The sequence below is a fragment of the Astyanax mexicanus genome, chromosome 7 (assembly GCF_023375975.1).
Source record: "Astyanax mexicanus isolate ESR-SI-001 chromosome 7, AstMex3_surface, whole genome shotgun sequence".
NCBI lineage: Eukaryota > Metazoa > Chordata > Actinopteri > Characiformes > Acestrorhamphidae > Astyanax > Astyanax mexicanus.
This window is the reverse complement of record NC_064414.1, coordinates 30847826-30862094: the sequence shown is the minus strand read 5'-3', so window position 1 is coordinate 30862094 and position 14269 is coordinate 30847826. Positions and strand designations below refer to the sequence as shown.

Here is a 14269-nt window from a genome sequence, read left to right as displayed (position 1 = left end):
AAAGTAATGAGCAAATAAGTAAAAATAAGAATTAATATGAAATACTTTTTCTCAGTAAGTGACACACAGCATGTAGCACACAGCATGAAAACAATCCAGCGAGAACTTCATGCTACTTTCATGCCCACTTCAGGCCTCAAATACCTTAAATCCTCGCTTCCCGGGAATACCAGAAAGACCTGCTTGACCCTTTGCAACAACAGAAAGCACCATTATTTTATTTATCTTAGTTTTCCATCCAGTTAAGCCTAAGTTTTTCTACATTTTCCAGGCCTTTACCTTTCTCCCAGGAGTACCTGGATAACCAGCCTCTCCCTGAAGCATGTGACCAGCAGGGTGAAGGACAGGAAACAAGAAGAAAGGATGTAGCAAGAAAAAGAGGAGAACAAAAACTATAAGCAAACTCTTGAACTCTAAAACTCAACGAACACAATTCCCCAGGCAGCAGGCTGTGCCTCATCTCATCAACAGAGCTGAAGATCATTTTTTGTAATCATGACTTTTTTTTTTCATACATGCAGTATCAATACAAACGGCACGGGTCGAAACAAACAAACTCTGACGTTAACTGTAAACCTTCTGCGTCCCTCAGACGCCATCTTTTCTATTGCAGTGATTAAACAACATGCTTTGATATCAATATTTGGATCGGCTTGTCAAGCTTCGCATGTTGCAAGCACGCAAATAGCTGATCACTGGCAGCGGCGCAGCGGCCCGCGCACTATCACCATGTTATTCATAGAGAAGAACACATGATAGTCATTTGTTTCATGTCTGGCTGAGCTCGGCCTAATGAGCAAACATCAAGCGAGTGATCTGCAGATACAGCTGGAGTTGAATTACACACAGTTAGGCTCTTCACATGCTCTCTCGCTGCTCAAGACTACCGAGCTACAAATAGAGAGGGGGAGCAGGAGAAGACCGTGCTTTTAAAGGAAATGCTGTGTAATTGCTGTAGTCAGATTTTTGCTTGTTGTGGGAACAGTGAGACCCTGTATACAGTAATATCTTAGGTTTCATGCAGAGTGAGTGTAGGGATAAAAAAGTACAAATGAACAATCTGTCCTAACAACAGGTCAGCTCTTCATCAGCATGCATACAAGTGGAGAATGCGTTTGATCACCCATGGCACTCGTATAAGCCACATTGAAAACCTCTGGAATATAATCAAGAGGAAGATGGATGATCACAAGCCATCAAACCAAGTTGAAATGCTTGAATGTTTGCACCAGGAGTAAAGGCATAAAGTTATCCAAAAGCAGCGTGTAAGACTGGTGGAGGAGAACATGCCAAGATGCATAAAAATTGTAATTAAAAAACAGGGTTTATTCCACCAAATATTGATTTCTGAACTCTTACAACTTTATAAATATAAGAAAAGTTTTCTTTGCATTATTTGAGGTCTGAAAGATCTGCATCTTTTTTGTTATTTGAGCAATTGGGGGGAGGCAACTGGCTAAAACTGATCAAGTACCAGTTGGAGTGCCACTACTTGCAATAAATTATAATGATATGCCCACTAGGTCATCAATAATTTGATAGTATGTCTTAATGAATGCCCATTTAATGGTGTCTTTCTGCCCTTCCAGTAGATAAGGGTGCTGTTATGAAGAACCTTTTATGCCACCCACACAAGACTGAAAATGGGGTGCTCTATAGGATAAACTCATAGTAAAATACAGTAATTTTCCAAGTAAAGTCAATTATGTTTATATAAGTTTAAATATAAATGAATTTTCATTGTTTATTTTTTTTTTCCACCTAGTCACCTAGTTAGTATTTTTCACACTTTTATTTTCTCAAAATTCGGCGGTGTGCCTTATAATCTGGAACATCTTATGTGTGAATTTTACCAGTTAGGTTGTAAGGAGCACTAATGCCATTCCGCTGAATAACAACATTATACAGGAGTTTCAGTTTAGTTTTCCAGCACTAAAACTGGAGTAGCATTAGCATTAGGCGCTAACCGTTATTTTCCCGTTCAGGGGAGTATTATCGGCCTGTAGTCTGCTCCTAACCATGGCTAGCAACACTGGAGTAGCATTACCTGCTAACCGCGGTTGCTGTTTCAATCGTTCAGAGGGAGTTTTATCTGCCTGTAGCCTGCTCCTAACCCTGGCTAGCACTGCCAGAGTAGCGTTAGCATTGTCCGCTAACCATGCTCACTATTTTTTCAGTTCAGAGGGGAGTATTTTTGGCCTATAGACCAAAAAATAGACGTTCATTGATAGTGTGCCTTAATATTATAATAGTATTTAAATTTTCGGTTTCAGCAAAACGAAATACTTACTATGAATCCTTTATTTATGATAAATTTGTAATAAAATTAAAGATGTAAATACTGAGTTTAGCTTATAATAATGTAATGTTAATCTTAATCAAGGATGAAGACTATTTTATCATACATGGTGCATAGCTTTTATTGTGCAGTAGCTGCCACTGTTTGCCACTTTTTATCTGCCAATGTTTTCTTAATACAAAAATGTGCAGCAAATTGAAAAATCCTGCTTGTGCCCATGTTAGTGTACACACCTGCATTATTGTCTTGCAATCAATCAGATATGCACTATAATATGAACACACACATATTGGATTTGGTTTTGTTGTAACATGCAGTATGGACTGAGATTGCTGTTTAAATAAAGCCATAGTAGTGGTGCAAAAGCAAATCCCAGGCAAACTACCTTCAATCCATGTTTCCCAGGAATTCCAGGCATCCCTAGCTCACCCTGAAAAACCAGCATAGGTTTTACATATTTTCAGTGCTTGAGAGAACATGAGATTAAGTCAAAAGCTCATCCAAACCATGAATGAAATATTGGACGGGCCTGTAGATGTAGTCATGCCGAACACGCAGTTTAAATGCCAGCTCACTTCTGTTATTAAGTCATGCTCAACCACAATATTAGCAATTCAGCAAACAGCCCAGGAATTCTAAAGGCCTCCAAAGAAAGCAGCAGTGCCAGGCAGACAACGGGCACCCCGGGTGGAGTCTGAGAGGACAGGGCTGGAATGCAGACTCCAGCGGGTCTGAGCAGGAGGCAGGTGGCAGAGCCCGGCTTTGGCACACTCCTCTCCTCTCTGACCACACGCCGCTCTCTCTCTCTCCACACACTCGCTGATTATGTGAGACTCTAACAGGTGCTGTGGGCAGAATCCTTGGAAGGGTCACGCATTGTCAGGCGATATGGAGACACGCTATGTGTGTGTGTGTGTGTGTGTGTTTGTGTGTGTGGCATGAGCGTGTGCTAATGATCCCAGGCACTTCTGAAGGGCTTTGGTCTGGAGTTAGGGCTGCTGCATGCTCAGCTGACACCATAACCACCAACCTGTCATGGACAGTCTGTGGGGACAGGGTCACCAATCGTCTGTAAATTTATGAACCGTCAGTAAAAATATCTTCATATTTCATGGTCTATGAAAATTCATACTAGTGCATCTCACAAAATTAGAATATAATTTAAAAGTTGAAAATGTGAAACTCATATATTATATAGATGTATTGCACACAGAGTGATCTATTTTAAGCCTTTTTTATTGTTGATGATTATGGCTTACAGCCAATCAAAACCCAAAAATCAGTGTCTCAGAAATGTTTTATATTATATAAGGCCAATTGGTACATTTGGCAGTGTGGGCAGTGTGCCAAGTACTGCTGGAAAATGAAATCTGCATCTTCATAAAAGTTGTCAGCAGAGGGAATCATGAAGTGCTGTAAGATTTTCTAGGAAAACACTGCACTGACTTTAGACTTAAAATATAACACAGTGGATCAACACCAGCAGATGACATGTCTCTCCAAACCATCACTGCCCACACTGCCAAAAGTACCAGTTGGTCTTATATAATATTCTAATTTTTGCAGACACTTATTTTTGGGTTTTCATTGGCTGTAAACCAGAATCATCAACAATAAAAGGAATAAATGCTTAAAATAGATCACTCTCTGTGTAATACATCTATATAATATATAAATTTTACAATTTGATCCGAATTACTGAAATAAAGTAACCTCTTCAATATGTTGCCTTCTGGATCTGGTGCCAGAATTCAGATGCACCATTACTGTGACAGACTGCTGCTCTGTGTTGAGATTTAGGGAATTGTTACTGTAAAAAATAACAGTGGCAGTAAAACTGTATTCAACATTGTCACATGGTTAAACTTTGGCAATTAATCTGCGGTCAGATTAAAGTGATGAAAAAGCCCAACTGTGCTCATTTCAGTGGAATTGGGCAATCAGCCCAGACTTTATTTAACAGACATGTGTGAACAAGATAGCAGTAAAAATTTGGGATGCACTGACATGAATTACTGTTGGCCAAAACTTAACAAAATACACTAGCAAATACTAAACTGTTTTGATTTTTTTGTACTTTTGCCATTTGTATTTACCCATGCTCCATTTTCAAACAGCACCTTACTACTACTTGTTTGTACTACTAAATTTATTCATATTAGTTTACTATAAATGATTAGGTATTTTCATTTATTCAGACAAATAATTTAAGTTGCCAGAAGTTTTTATAGTAAAGTTTGACATGATCTGTATTTTTTGGCCCTGTGAGGAATTTACTGATATATGATGGAATTGTTACATAGAAAACGTAGTATCCAATACAAAATACAATAAGAGACCACTTAAAAATGATGAGTTTCTTTGATTTAACCAAATTGAAAACCTCTGGAATATAATCAAGAGGAAGATGGCTGTTCACAAGCCATCAAACCAAACTAAACTGCTTAAATTTTGCACCAGGAGTGGCATAAAGTTATCCAAAAGCAGTGTGTAAGACTGGTGGAGAACATGCCAAGATGCATGAAAACTGTGATTAAAATCCAGAGCTATTCCACCAAATATTGATTTCTGAACACTTGATTAATTTAAAACTTCATGAATATGAACTTTTATTTGGAATTTGCGAGTTGTCCGTAGTTTATAGAATAAAACAACAATGTTCATTTTACTCAAACATTTACCCATAAATAGCAAAATCAGAGAAACTGATTCAGAAACTGAAGTGGTCTTTTAATTTTTTCCAGAGCTGTATACCAGTGAAAAGTTGTCTAAACTGATCAGTCAAACCAGTAGAAGCCAGTTTAGGGCTGTTAATCCTGTATGGGTCAGCAATGACTACAGCAGATGAAAAGGAGCCAGAACTGACTTGGGGAGAGGGCTTTGTGTGCACAGTTCCTGGAAGATGAAAGAGTGTGGCCGTGTGGTGGTGGGGAAAACAGAGGGGTATGGTGATGAGTGAAATCTTTAATCACCCAGAGAGAGGGAGAGAGACTCTGCATCCCCAAAGCATTCGGCGGGAAGCGGAAGTCTCTTTGATCCGCTTCTTTTCCAGTCAAGTCATACTATACTTGTCATCTTTGCTATTCGTCATCATCATCTCTTCATCCTCTGTGAGCTTCTATTTTAGCACAGGATCACCTGACACACTGCGGACAGCTCGCTGGGCTTACTGTGTGTAGATTGATACAGGCTGCAGATGATTTATCAGTCTATCAGTGAGTGGACTGAGATGATATGGATGAGGAACTGTGGGAGGGTGAAAACAGCTTGATCTCTCAGCTTGAATCTCAGCACCTGACGCACTGAATTTACTTCATTCAAGCATCAACGTCATTTTCATATAAATAAAACAGATGCTAACATTTGTTCTTCAGTCGATCTATTTTTGGAATCAAGTCTATTAATATAATGGTGCTATGTAATAGGCAAAATTCTGGGAAAATGTCCTGTAAAACATTCTAAAAACTGTACAAATTTGTTGAAGGAACGTTCAGGCAACTGCCCCACAACCATGTTTGGCGAATGTTCTAAAAAATGTCATTTTGATAGCTGGCTAAGCATGTTGAAACAGTTTCTAAAGAGCGAATTCAACTTAATCTTAAACTTAACTTTATCTTGTACAACAGAGGGAAGTCTTGGTCTTCCTTTCAAAGTTCTTAAACTTGTTCAGATTGACTGACCTTCTTTTTTAGAGTATTTTTTTTTCTTTACTTAGTGGAGGAGAAAATGACAAGATGTGCAAAGCTGCCATCTGAGCAAGAGGTGCCTACTTTGAAGAATCTAAAACATAAAACATGCTGGTTTGTATACTTATATATGCAAACTATACTTTTTTTATATACTTTTTGTAACTAAATCATTCCATATGTTGTTCTTTATAGTTTGGATAGTTTGACCTTAGTCATTTAATCTACACTGCAGAACATTTTAAAATAATAAAACCACTGAATTTAGGATGTGGCCAAACTTACGACTGGTACTGTTTGCTGGAAAAATAAATGCCTGTGTTTTTATCTTATCTGTTAAAGCAGAGTTATTAGAAGGGTTATTGGGAAATTCCAAATTATTCCACATTATTTCCAAGTTGTTATTCCATCCACTCTTAAAATCATAGTTTCCTATTTTTTCTTTTTGGTTCAAAAGTCTTTAATTGGTAGTGCTTCCTGACTTGAGATGTGTGTAATAAAATAAGTATCCAAATGTGAATTTATAGATGTAGGTACAAACAGTGGAACAACGTGTTTCTTGAGGTCCTATTGTTCACATTAAAGTTAATTAAAAAACTAGTGCAATGAGATATATGTTTTTTATGATTAGTATTAAAAGTACTAAAACATGGAGGGGTGGTTGTATTAGAAGCTCACAGAGAGCTGCAAACAGGCTTGCTGGTTGACCTTTTAGGTTGGATTGGGCAGGTTTAAACAGAGAACCACTGCCTATTGGTGGTCATTCACTCTCTTTCTCATTCTAAACAGAGTATAGTCAAAGGAACTATGGCCTCGCCTTACTGATTCATTCATTTCTTTCACCTTAGTGATGAGAGGAGCACCACACCAGTGACAGTGTGGTACTGTTTTTGTCAGTACAGGCGAGTATACTCTCTCTCTCTGTCTCTCTCTCTGTCTCTCTCTCTCTCTCTTCTTATCCCTCAGGGGAAATAGTCAGACATCAACAGTCTGATTAAACAGAGATCTGAGACTCAGACTGAGCTTCTGTCAGCCACTGAAGCTGTAGTCGTCTCCTCTCTATCTCCTGAACTTCCTCTGAGTCTCGCCAGTCTAACGACTGCAGTGCTGACAGCGTGTCTATATTATGCAGCTTTAGCCGAGGCGCTTTTCCCTCTCCGCAGACGGTCTTGCTGAGTTTAATGAGGAAAACAGACACACAAAACACACACGCTACTGCCACGTGCTGAGCAACCTGCACGAGCCATAGTCACGGTAACGGGCCTAGCTAGCTACAGCACGGCAGCGGACTTGGCAGCGGGGAGAACAGGTGGGAAAATAAAGTGGGTACGGGTCATCAAGGTGCAGAAAAACAGGAGGCTCCAGAGGATCAACATGAGGAGAACAGATAGCAAGAGGAGCAGTCACTCCCAGTCAGCCTCTCCTCTCAGCAATGAACATAGCAGCTTCCTCTTCCATAAAACAGCCTTTGGCAGAGCATCTTCACGACTGACTGTTTGCATGCAGCTGTCTGTGTCAGGTCACATACTGTAGCTATAGCTATAGCATTCTTTTTGCAGTCAATAGAGACAGTTAAGATTTGTACGTGTGTTTTAATTGGAATCAAAGTGAGCTTTTCAAATAAGCCCTATAGTTACAGTCCACTTTAATCTAACCTGGGTTCCATCTAGGTCCCATGAGTAGTGTACAACTCAGATGGGGTTAGCACTAGCATTAGCTGCTGGAAATGGAATTAGCATTAGCTGCTAACCGCTATTTTCTTGTTTAGAGGTGAGTATAATCAGCCTGTAGCCTGCTGCTAACCCTGGCCAGCACTGCTGGAGCAGCATTAGCATTAGTCGCTAACTGTGCTAGCTCTTTCACCGTTTAGAGGGGAAATATATCAGACTATAGCCTGCTGCTAACTTTGGCTAGCACTCCTGGAGCAGCATTAGCATTTGTCGCTAACCGTGCTAGTTCTTTTGCTGTTCAGAGGTGAGTATTATAGGCATGTAGTCTGCACGTTTACCATGTTAAAACAAGCTACGTGGGATGAACCACTAGCTAAACTCACCCTGGCTTAGTGCTGCAGTTTTACTGTAAATAAAAGGAAGCACTTTATTCAGTTTTCAGGAGAGAAATCTGTGTAGATTTATATCATTGCTATTTGACTTAAAAATATATATATATTTTTTTGTTATTTATTACAGTTTTGTTTACTTAGCTTAGCTTTACTTAACTTAGTTAGCTACACCCCACCAGCACCCAGTGGCGAGACCTGCGGAATTAGATGGTTCTTATATTGTCTCTTAAAATGCGCCTTATAATCCAGAAAATAGATGTTTATTGATAGTGTGCCTTATAATCCAGTGCCCCTTATAGTGCGAAAAATACAGTATGTGTGTTTACTTCAAGTATTCAGCCACATTCAATCTGTACTTCCAGCACATGTACAATGAGTATGGTTGTTTATGGTTATCTAAGAAAGTGTTAGACCAACTTTGAACAATTTTTTTAAATCACGGTAATGCTAAAAAATCTAATTTCACAGCTCTGTAACTGAGCAGGCAAGGGATATTTAGAAATTTACAGTGTTAGCAAGATTGCAGTGGAACAATAAGAGTATGTAGCTAACAATAAACAAAATCTTGCAGCTAGTGCTGCTTATCACTGCATAAACTGCAAGCTCACATGTCTATAATCATTCACTGATGTGTCTAACCCATATTATGCTGTTAAGTAATCTATAAAATGGACAAAAAAATCTAGCTATTAATTGCTAGCTCCAGCTAGCATTAGCCTATTAGCTCCAGTGCAAAGCTAAGCAACAAGCAAGTGTTGGCTATGTAATATACTCATTTAGGGTTAGAAAAATAGTTGAAATGTGGTAATTTGTCCAAGATATCACCGTTACACTCCAATACAAACAGTTATATTATAATAATAATCAATAGAAAGGTAAATAATTATGACTTCATACACGCTATTAGCAAAAAATTGCCCACACTCAAACCATGCTGCACTGAGTAACATTAAACAAGTTCCTCAGACAGGATACCTTCTCTCCTGGAAGCCCCACACTCCCCTCTTCACCCTACACAACGTCCAGGCAGAAACATTGTCAGCACAGCGATGGACGAACACACACGGGACACATACACATTTTACAGCAGGACCAAAAGGGACATGTTATCTTCTGAAGGCATGAGTGACCATCATCTAATGGCACGTTCTGGAAAGAAGCCATGTGCTGTAAGTCAGGGAGGAAGCACTAACATCTAAGAGGAGGCTAACTCTTGATCTAAGCATCAGGTCCACACAGGGTGGTCCTGAGAGCCTGAGACAGAGCAGGCAGGGGTGTGTGTGTGTGCGCGTGTAAATGTAAGTGTAAGTGTACTAAAAAATACTGTATTTTACCTCAACAGTTTTTCCTTTCAGTTTAATAACTCAATTTAGTGGCAATAATTATGTAATAATAATAACTATGTAGCATATTTTATTAGAATATTTATCATGTTTTTGGTCATCCTAGACCAATAAACCTTTTGTTAATTTTCCAAAAAAAAAAAAAAAATGATTTTAAATAATAATACTCATTGCATTAATTTCCCACTATTAATAATGCTTGATGTATATTTAAGGCATAATTAATATACAACATAGTATCTAAATATTTATATTATTTATACATTATACCCACCCCACAAATAATTAACTATTGTTACCTCCTGATTTAGACATTCTGCTTGAGTTTTATATTAAATAATTAAGCCACATTTTCATTATTTTGTGTTACCTCTATAAGAGATACAAAATCAAATAAATCGAATATATATTCTCTAGTAGTAGTAATTTTAGTATTCAAAGAAAACTGATTTATTTGATGTTCTTCTCTACTCAGAGTTGTCACTTATTCTCTCATTACTTTGTATAAAAAAATTGTCTTAATTATTTTTCTGATTTGTTATTGTGTTTTTGAGCAAATCTCCCATTCAATTTTTAATAAATGATAATGTTTTGAAAATACATAAAATTATGTTTTTAGATTTGCTGTGTCAAATTGAGCTTAAGGTCAGAACATTGAGTTATGGCACAAAATTGTGTAAAATATCAACTCTGCTATCCTCAATTCGGTTTACTTAGAGACGACTGATGGTTCATATGTTTTAATTTTAAAAAAGTAAAAAAAAAATGTTTCTACCAAGATTTTACAGCACTGAACTCCAAAGAAGGGAACACCTAAGAAGGCTGCAGACGCCGTATCACAGCGTCATTATCTGTTCTGATATTTTCTGTTTGGTCTCAGACCAGCAGACCAAGCTCCAGCGAACCCCCCCACACACACTGATAAGAGCCCAGGGTTTATTTAAGATATCACACCCAGCTTCTGTCTCTGCTGCTCGCCAGCCCACACACACACACACACACACTTTTTGGTGGAGCTTCTCTAGCGCTGCTGGCGACGGAAGACAATACTCAGCATTCATGAGATAGACAGGCAGAATAGTTTCTGGCCTCTGGGGGCTATTTGTGCACAAGCAGGTGTAAACTTAATGTACCACCCACACATGTTTACAGACTGAAAATATTCCCGCTGAGAAACGGCCAAATGACACTACGTAATCACTCCTGCAGACGCACTGGCCTACGTACTGCACTCTTATTAAAATAGGCAAGTTAACAGGTCCATAAAGCTGAATGGAATACTGGGAATGAAATGGATGGTCCAATCATGCCTAAATGCCTCCGCCTACTTCCAATGAGGAGGGAACTAAGCCTTCTGAATCTAATTTCAATGGAGTGCAACCATGCCGGTAATCTTCGCTGCTTGGAAAACTGTCATGTGGGCCATCACAAAACATCCAATCCAGAAACACAAAACACACTCTTGGCCTTACCTTCAGCCCTTGATCCCCTTTGGATCCCTGTGAAGACAGATAGAAGGAAAAAGCAGAAATCAGTCATCATGACATGCTGTGCTTTAAACATTAATATGCCAAAAAGCCAGCATGATAAGCCTGCGATCTGAAAATAGAAACTGTAACCAGGCCTGTCATAATAATTACATTATTGACTAACCATATGACAGATATATAGACACAATCTAAATCATTTTTCTCATGTCAATATTGCTTGTTGTATTTCATTGTTTCAGGAGTGCTCGTTATATGTATCTTATATGTGAATTTTGTTTCAAAACAGTGTTTTTATTTTATTAATGTTTTGTTTTCTTAGGATATTCAAACATTTTAATATTGCAATTCCAATGTCTAAAAATCTCATTAAAGAAAAGTTGCAGTAACATTGTTTATCGCAGTTATTATTGGGACAATACAGCTCTGGAAAAAAAAATAAGAGACCACTTAAAAATGTTTTTCTTTGATTTTACCAAATTGAAAACCTCTGGAATATAATCAACAGGAAGATGGATGATCACAAGCCATCAAACCAAACTGAACTGCTCGAATTTGTGCACCAGGAGTGGCATAAAGTTATCCAAAAGCAGTGTGTAAGACTGGTGGAGGAGAACATGCCAAAATGCATGAAAACTGTGATAAAAAAACAGGGTTATTCCACCAAATACTGATTTCTTAACTCTTAAAACTTCTTAAAACTATAATAATGAACTTAATTTATTTGCATTATTTAAGGTCTGAAAGCTCTGCATCTTTTTTTGTTATTTCAGCCATTTCTAATTTTCTGCAAGTAAATGCTCTAAATTACAATATTTTTATGTGGAATTTACAACAATGTTCATTTTACTCAAACATATACCTATAAATAGCAAAATCAGAGAAACTGATTCAGAAACTGAAGTGATCTCATAATTTTTTTTCCAGAGCTGTATATGTAAATTAAACATAAATTAAACTGTGTTTTTATTTATGTTTTAATTTTTAGGATATTGAAACATGTTTACATTTCAATTCCAATGTCTAAAAAAAATTATTAAAGAAAAGTTACTGTTTTTTAACAAGAATGTGTAAACGCATTATTATGCAACTGTTATAATTATATCAGTGGAATGCAATGTTCTGCAAATGACAATAATATTGTTTATCGCAGTTATTACTGGGACAATTTACTGTACAACAACAGGTTAACCTGAAAGGTCCATAGCTAACTATTCATAACAGCTGATTTACTAGTATAGTATTAAAACTAAAAAAACACAAAAATAATGAACAGTAGGACATTAGCAGTACATTCTCTATACTCTCTACAACATTACCCAATAAATATAACCCCTGCCATTTCCTTTATTCATTAGAATTAGAATAACACATAGGAACATGTTTATGTCTTTGCTTAGCAGCATAACTTGGCAATGTTAAGTAGAAATGAAGACATCCAGGCACTGGACAGGTACTATATTATATGATATAATTGCAGAAGAAGAAGAAAAGGTAGAAGAAGAAGAACAGACCACTCTTTGATTAACAGTGTTGGTAATGTACTGGAACACATTTGTTTTCTCTAATTTTAAGCTTCGTCTTGTAAAGTCATTTCCTCAGCTCAGGGGATTTGAGTTGTGAGTGCTTTGTGAAAAAGATGTATCTTGTCAAATTGAGAATCAGGAGTGTGGTAGAAAACAGTCTTAATTCTCAAAGGAGAATGTGTCATATTTATTCAGCTCTTTTTGAGAGATTCACACCAGCAGAATTCAAAGCAAGCTTAGAGTAAAGTCCTACAAGGTCCTAAAAACACCACCAGGTGGTGCAGTTCATGTACAAAAGCCTGCTAGATTCAGCCTTCAGCCCCTTTAAAACAGCCCAGGATGCACTTTGTGTGCTTGGATTATGTTCCACCTGGGCTGACTTGAAACATTTCTCAATCAAAAAAAAAAAACATCTGAAAAAACTTAATCCAGTGTTCAGTGTTTTGAAAAGGATAACAAGGCGTTCTCCCGCTGTGCCCCATATGAGGTGGTTACTCATAATCTGGCCTGAGATGTTATCTGGATGCGTGCATGGGAAAGTATCCACGCCGTCTGCGCCGTCAGCCGAAGTTTACAGGGCCGGATAGTGAGGGAATAGAGTAGCAGGTTGTTCCAGGGTTCAAATGTGTAAAGACTTTATCCAGAATCAAGGTTACACAGTACAAAGCGTGTGGGTTATTTCACAGTCAAGTTCATTGAAATTCAAAATCGAAAAACATATGCAGCCAGAGCTACAGTGAGCAGTCCTCACAAAAGTGTCAATCACATGCTCTGCTCTTCTGGCAGGAGCTGTTCCGAGGGAAATGACTACGGTGGGATACATATATGTGTGGAAGTGTGTGTTTGTGGGTGTCCGTGAGCGCACATAAGCATTTGTGAATAAGGGGAAATTATGACACTGATAACAGAAACGAATACGAGGCGTGAGGGGGAAACGTGAAGAGAGTTATTGTGGAAATATCATGCAATCACGTAAGCCGAGCAGCATTAGCTGGCTATAACTGAGAGAGGAAGATGGAGAGACTGGAGGGAAAGTATGCATGTGGGAGTCTGTGAGAATCGCTTAAGCTTTGGGAAGAGAAAGAGTCAACTGATTATGATGAGATATCAAGAGATAGGGTGTGCACTGCTTGCTCCTAATAGTCTCTTCCTTTTTGCATGCATGGATTGCGCAGATCTTTGTGTTTTTAAGTAGTTGATACATATTTGTTTCTATGTGTCATATCAACTTTACTAAGATTCTCAAAAAATGTGGTAAAATGTAACAAGTATATTGTCAGTGTTAACTTTTTTAACTATTTTTGATGTATTCTGATGTTCTTATTTGATTGTTTTTGAATTTGGCAGCTGTTCTTTACATTGTTTCGAATTTCATAATGAGAAGTTCAATAGAAGTCCTCCAAAATGACTCAAATGCCTTTCTTGGAAATACAATGCTTTTGCATGATGCTGTCAATATACACTGAATATACACATAGGGGTGGGCGATATGGCCCTAAAATTATAAAACGATATTTCGTGGTATTTTTGTTATAATGATGCTCTGTGAGATATGACAAAACATATATTTAAAGAATACACTATTCTACTGTACTTTTTATTGCATGCAATATGATATAGCACTTTCCTAACTAAGTAATTTAAAAATACAAGAATTTTATCAGATTTGTAACAGAAGTAAATGATCCAGAATGTCATGATACTAATAATAGACTCCATATATCTCCATATATCCAGGATAAAAGTAAATTAATAATACTGGACAGATATAATCTGTCTCTAGTAGATGTATCATGGGTAATGAGAACAGTGTGACGTTTTTTTTGCTAAAAACAGCAAAAAAAAATAGTTCCCCTTATGTGATAA

At 37.6% G+C, this 14269-nt stretch overlaps 1 protein-coding gene across 1 annotated transcript in view; it reads right to left on the bottom strand.

The window, feature by feature from the left end:
- The window catches only part of col13a1 (collagen, type XIII, alpha 1), a 66852-nt gene that overhangs the window by 22434 nt on the left and 30149 nt on the right, over window positions 1–14269 (bottom strand). The window contains exons 17-21 of the mRNA XM_049481168.1: window positions 10863–10889; window positions 9023–9058; window positions 2685–2729; window positions 280–315; window positions 145–189 (exon numbers count right to left, since the gene is read on the bottom strand). Coding sequence (XP_049337125.1) covers window positions 145–189; window positions 280–315; window positions 2685–2729; window positions 9023–9058; window positions 10863–10889 — 189 coding nt within the window. The remainder of the gene's footprint in view (window positions 1–144; window positions 190–279; window positions 316–2684; window positions 2730–9022; window positions 9059–10862; window positions 10890–14269) is intronic.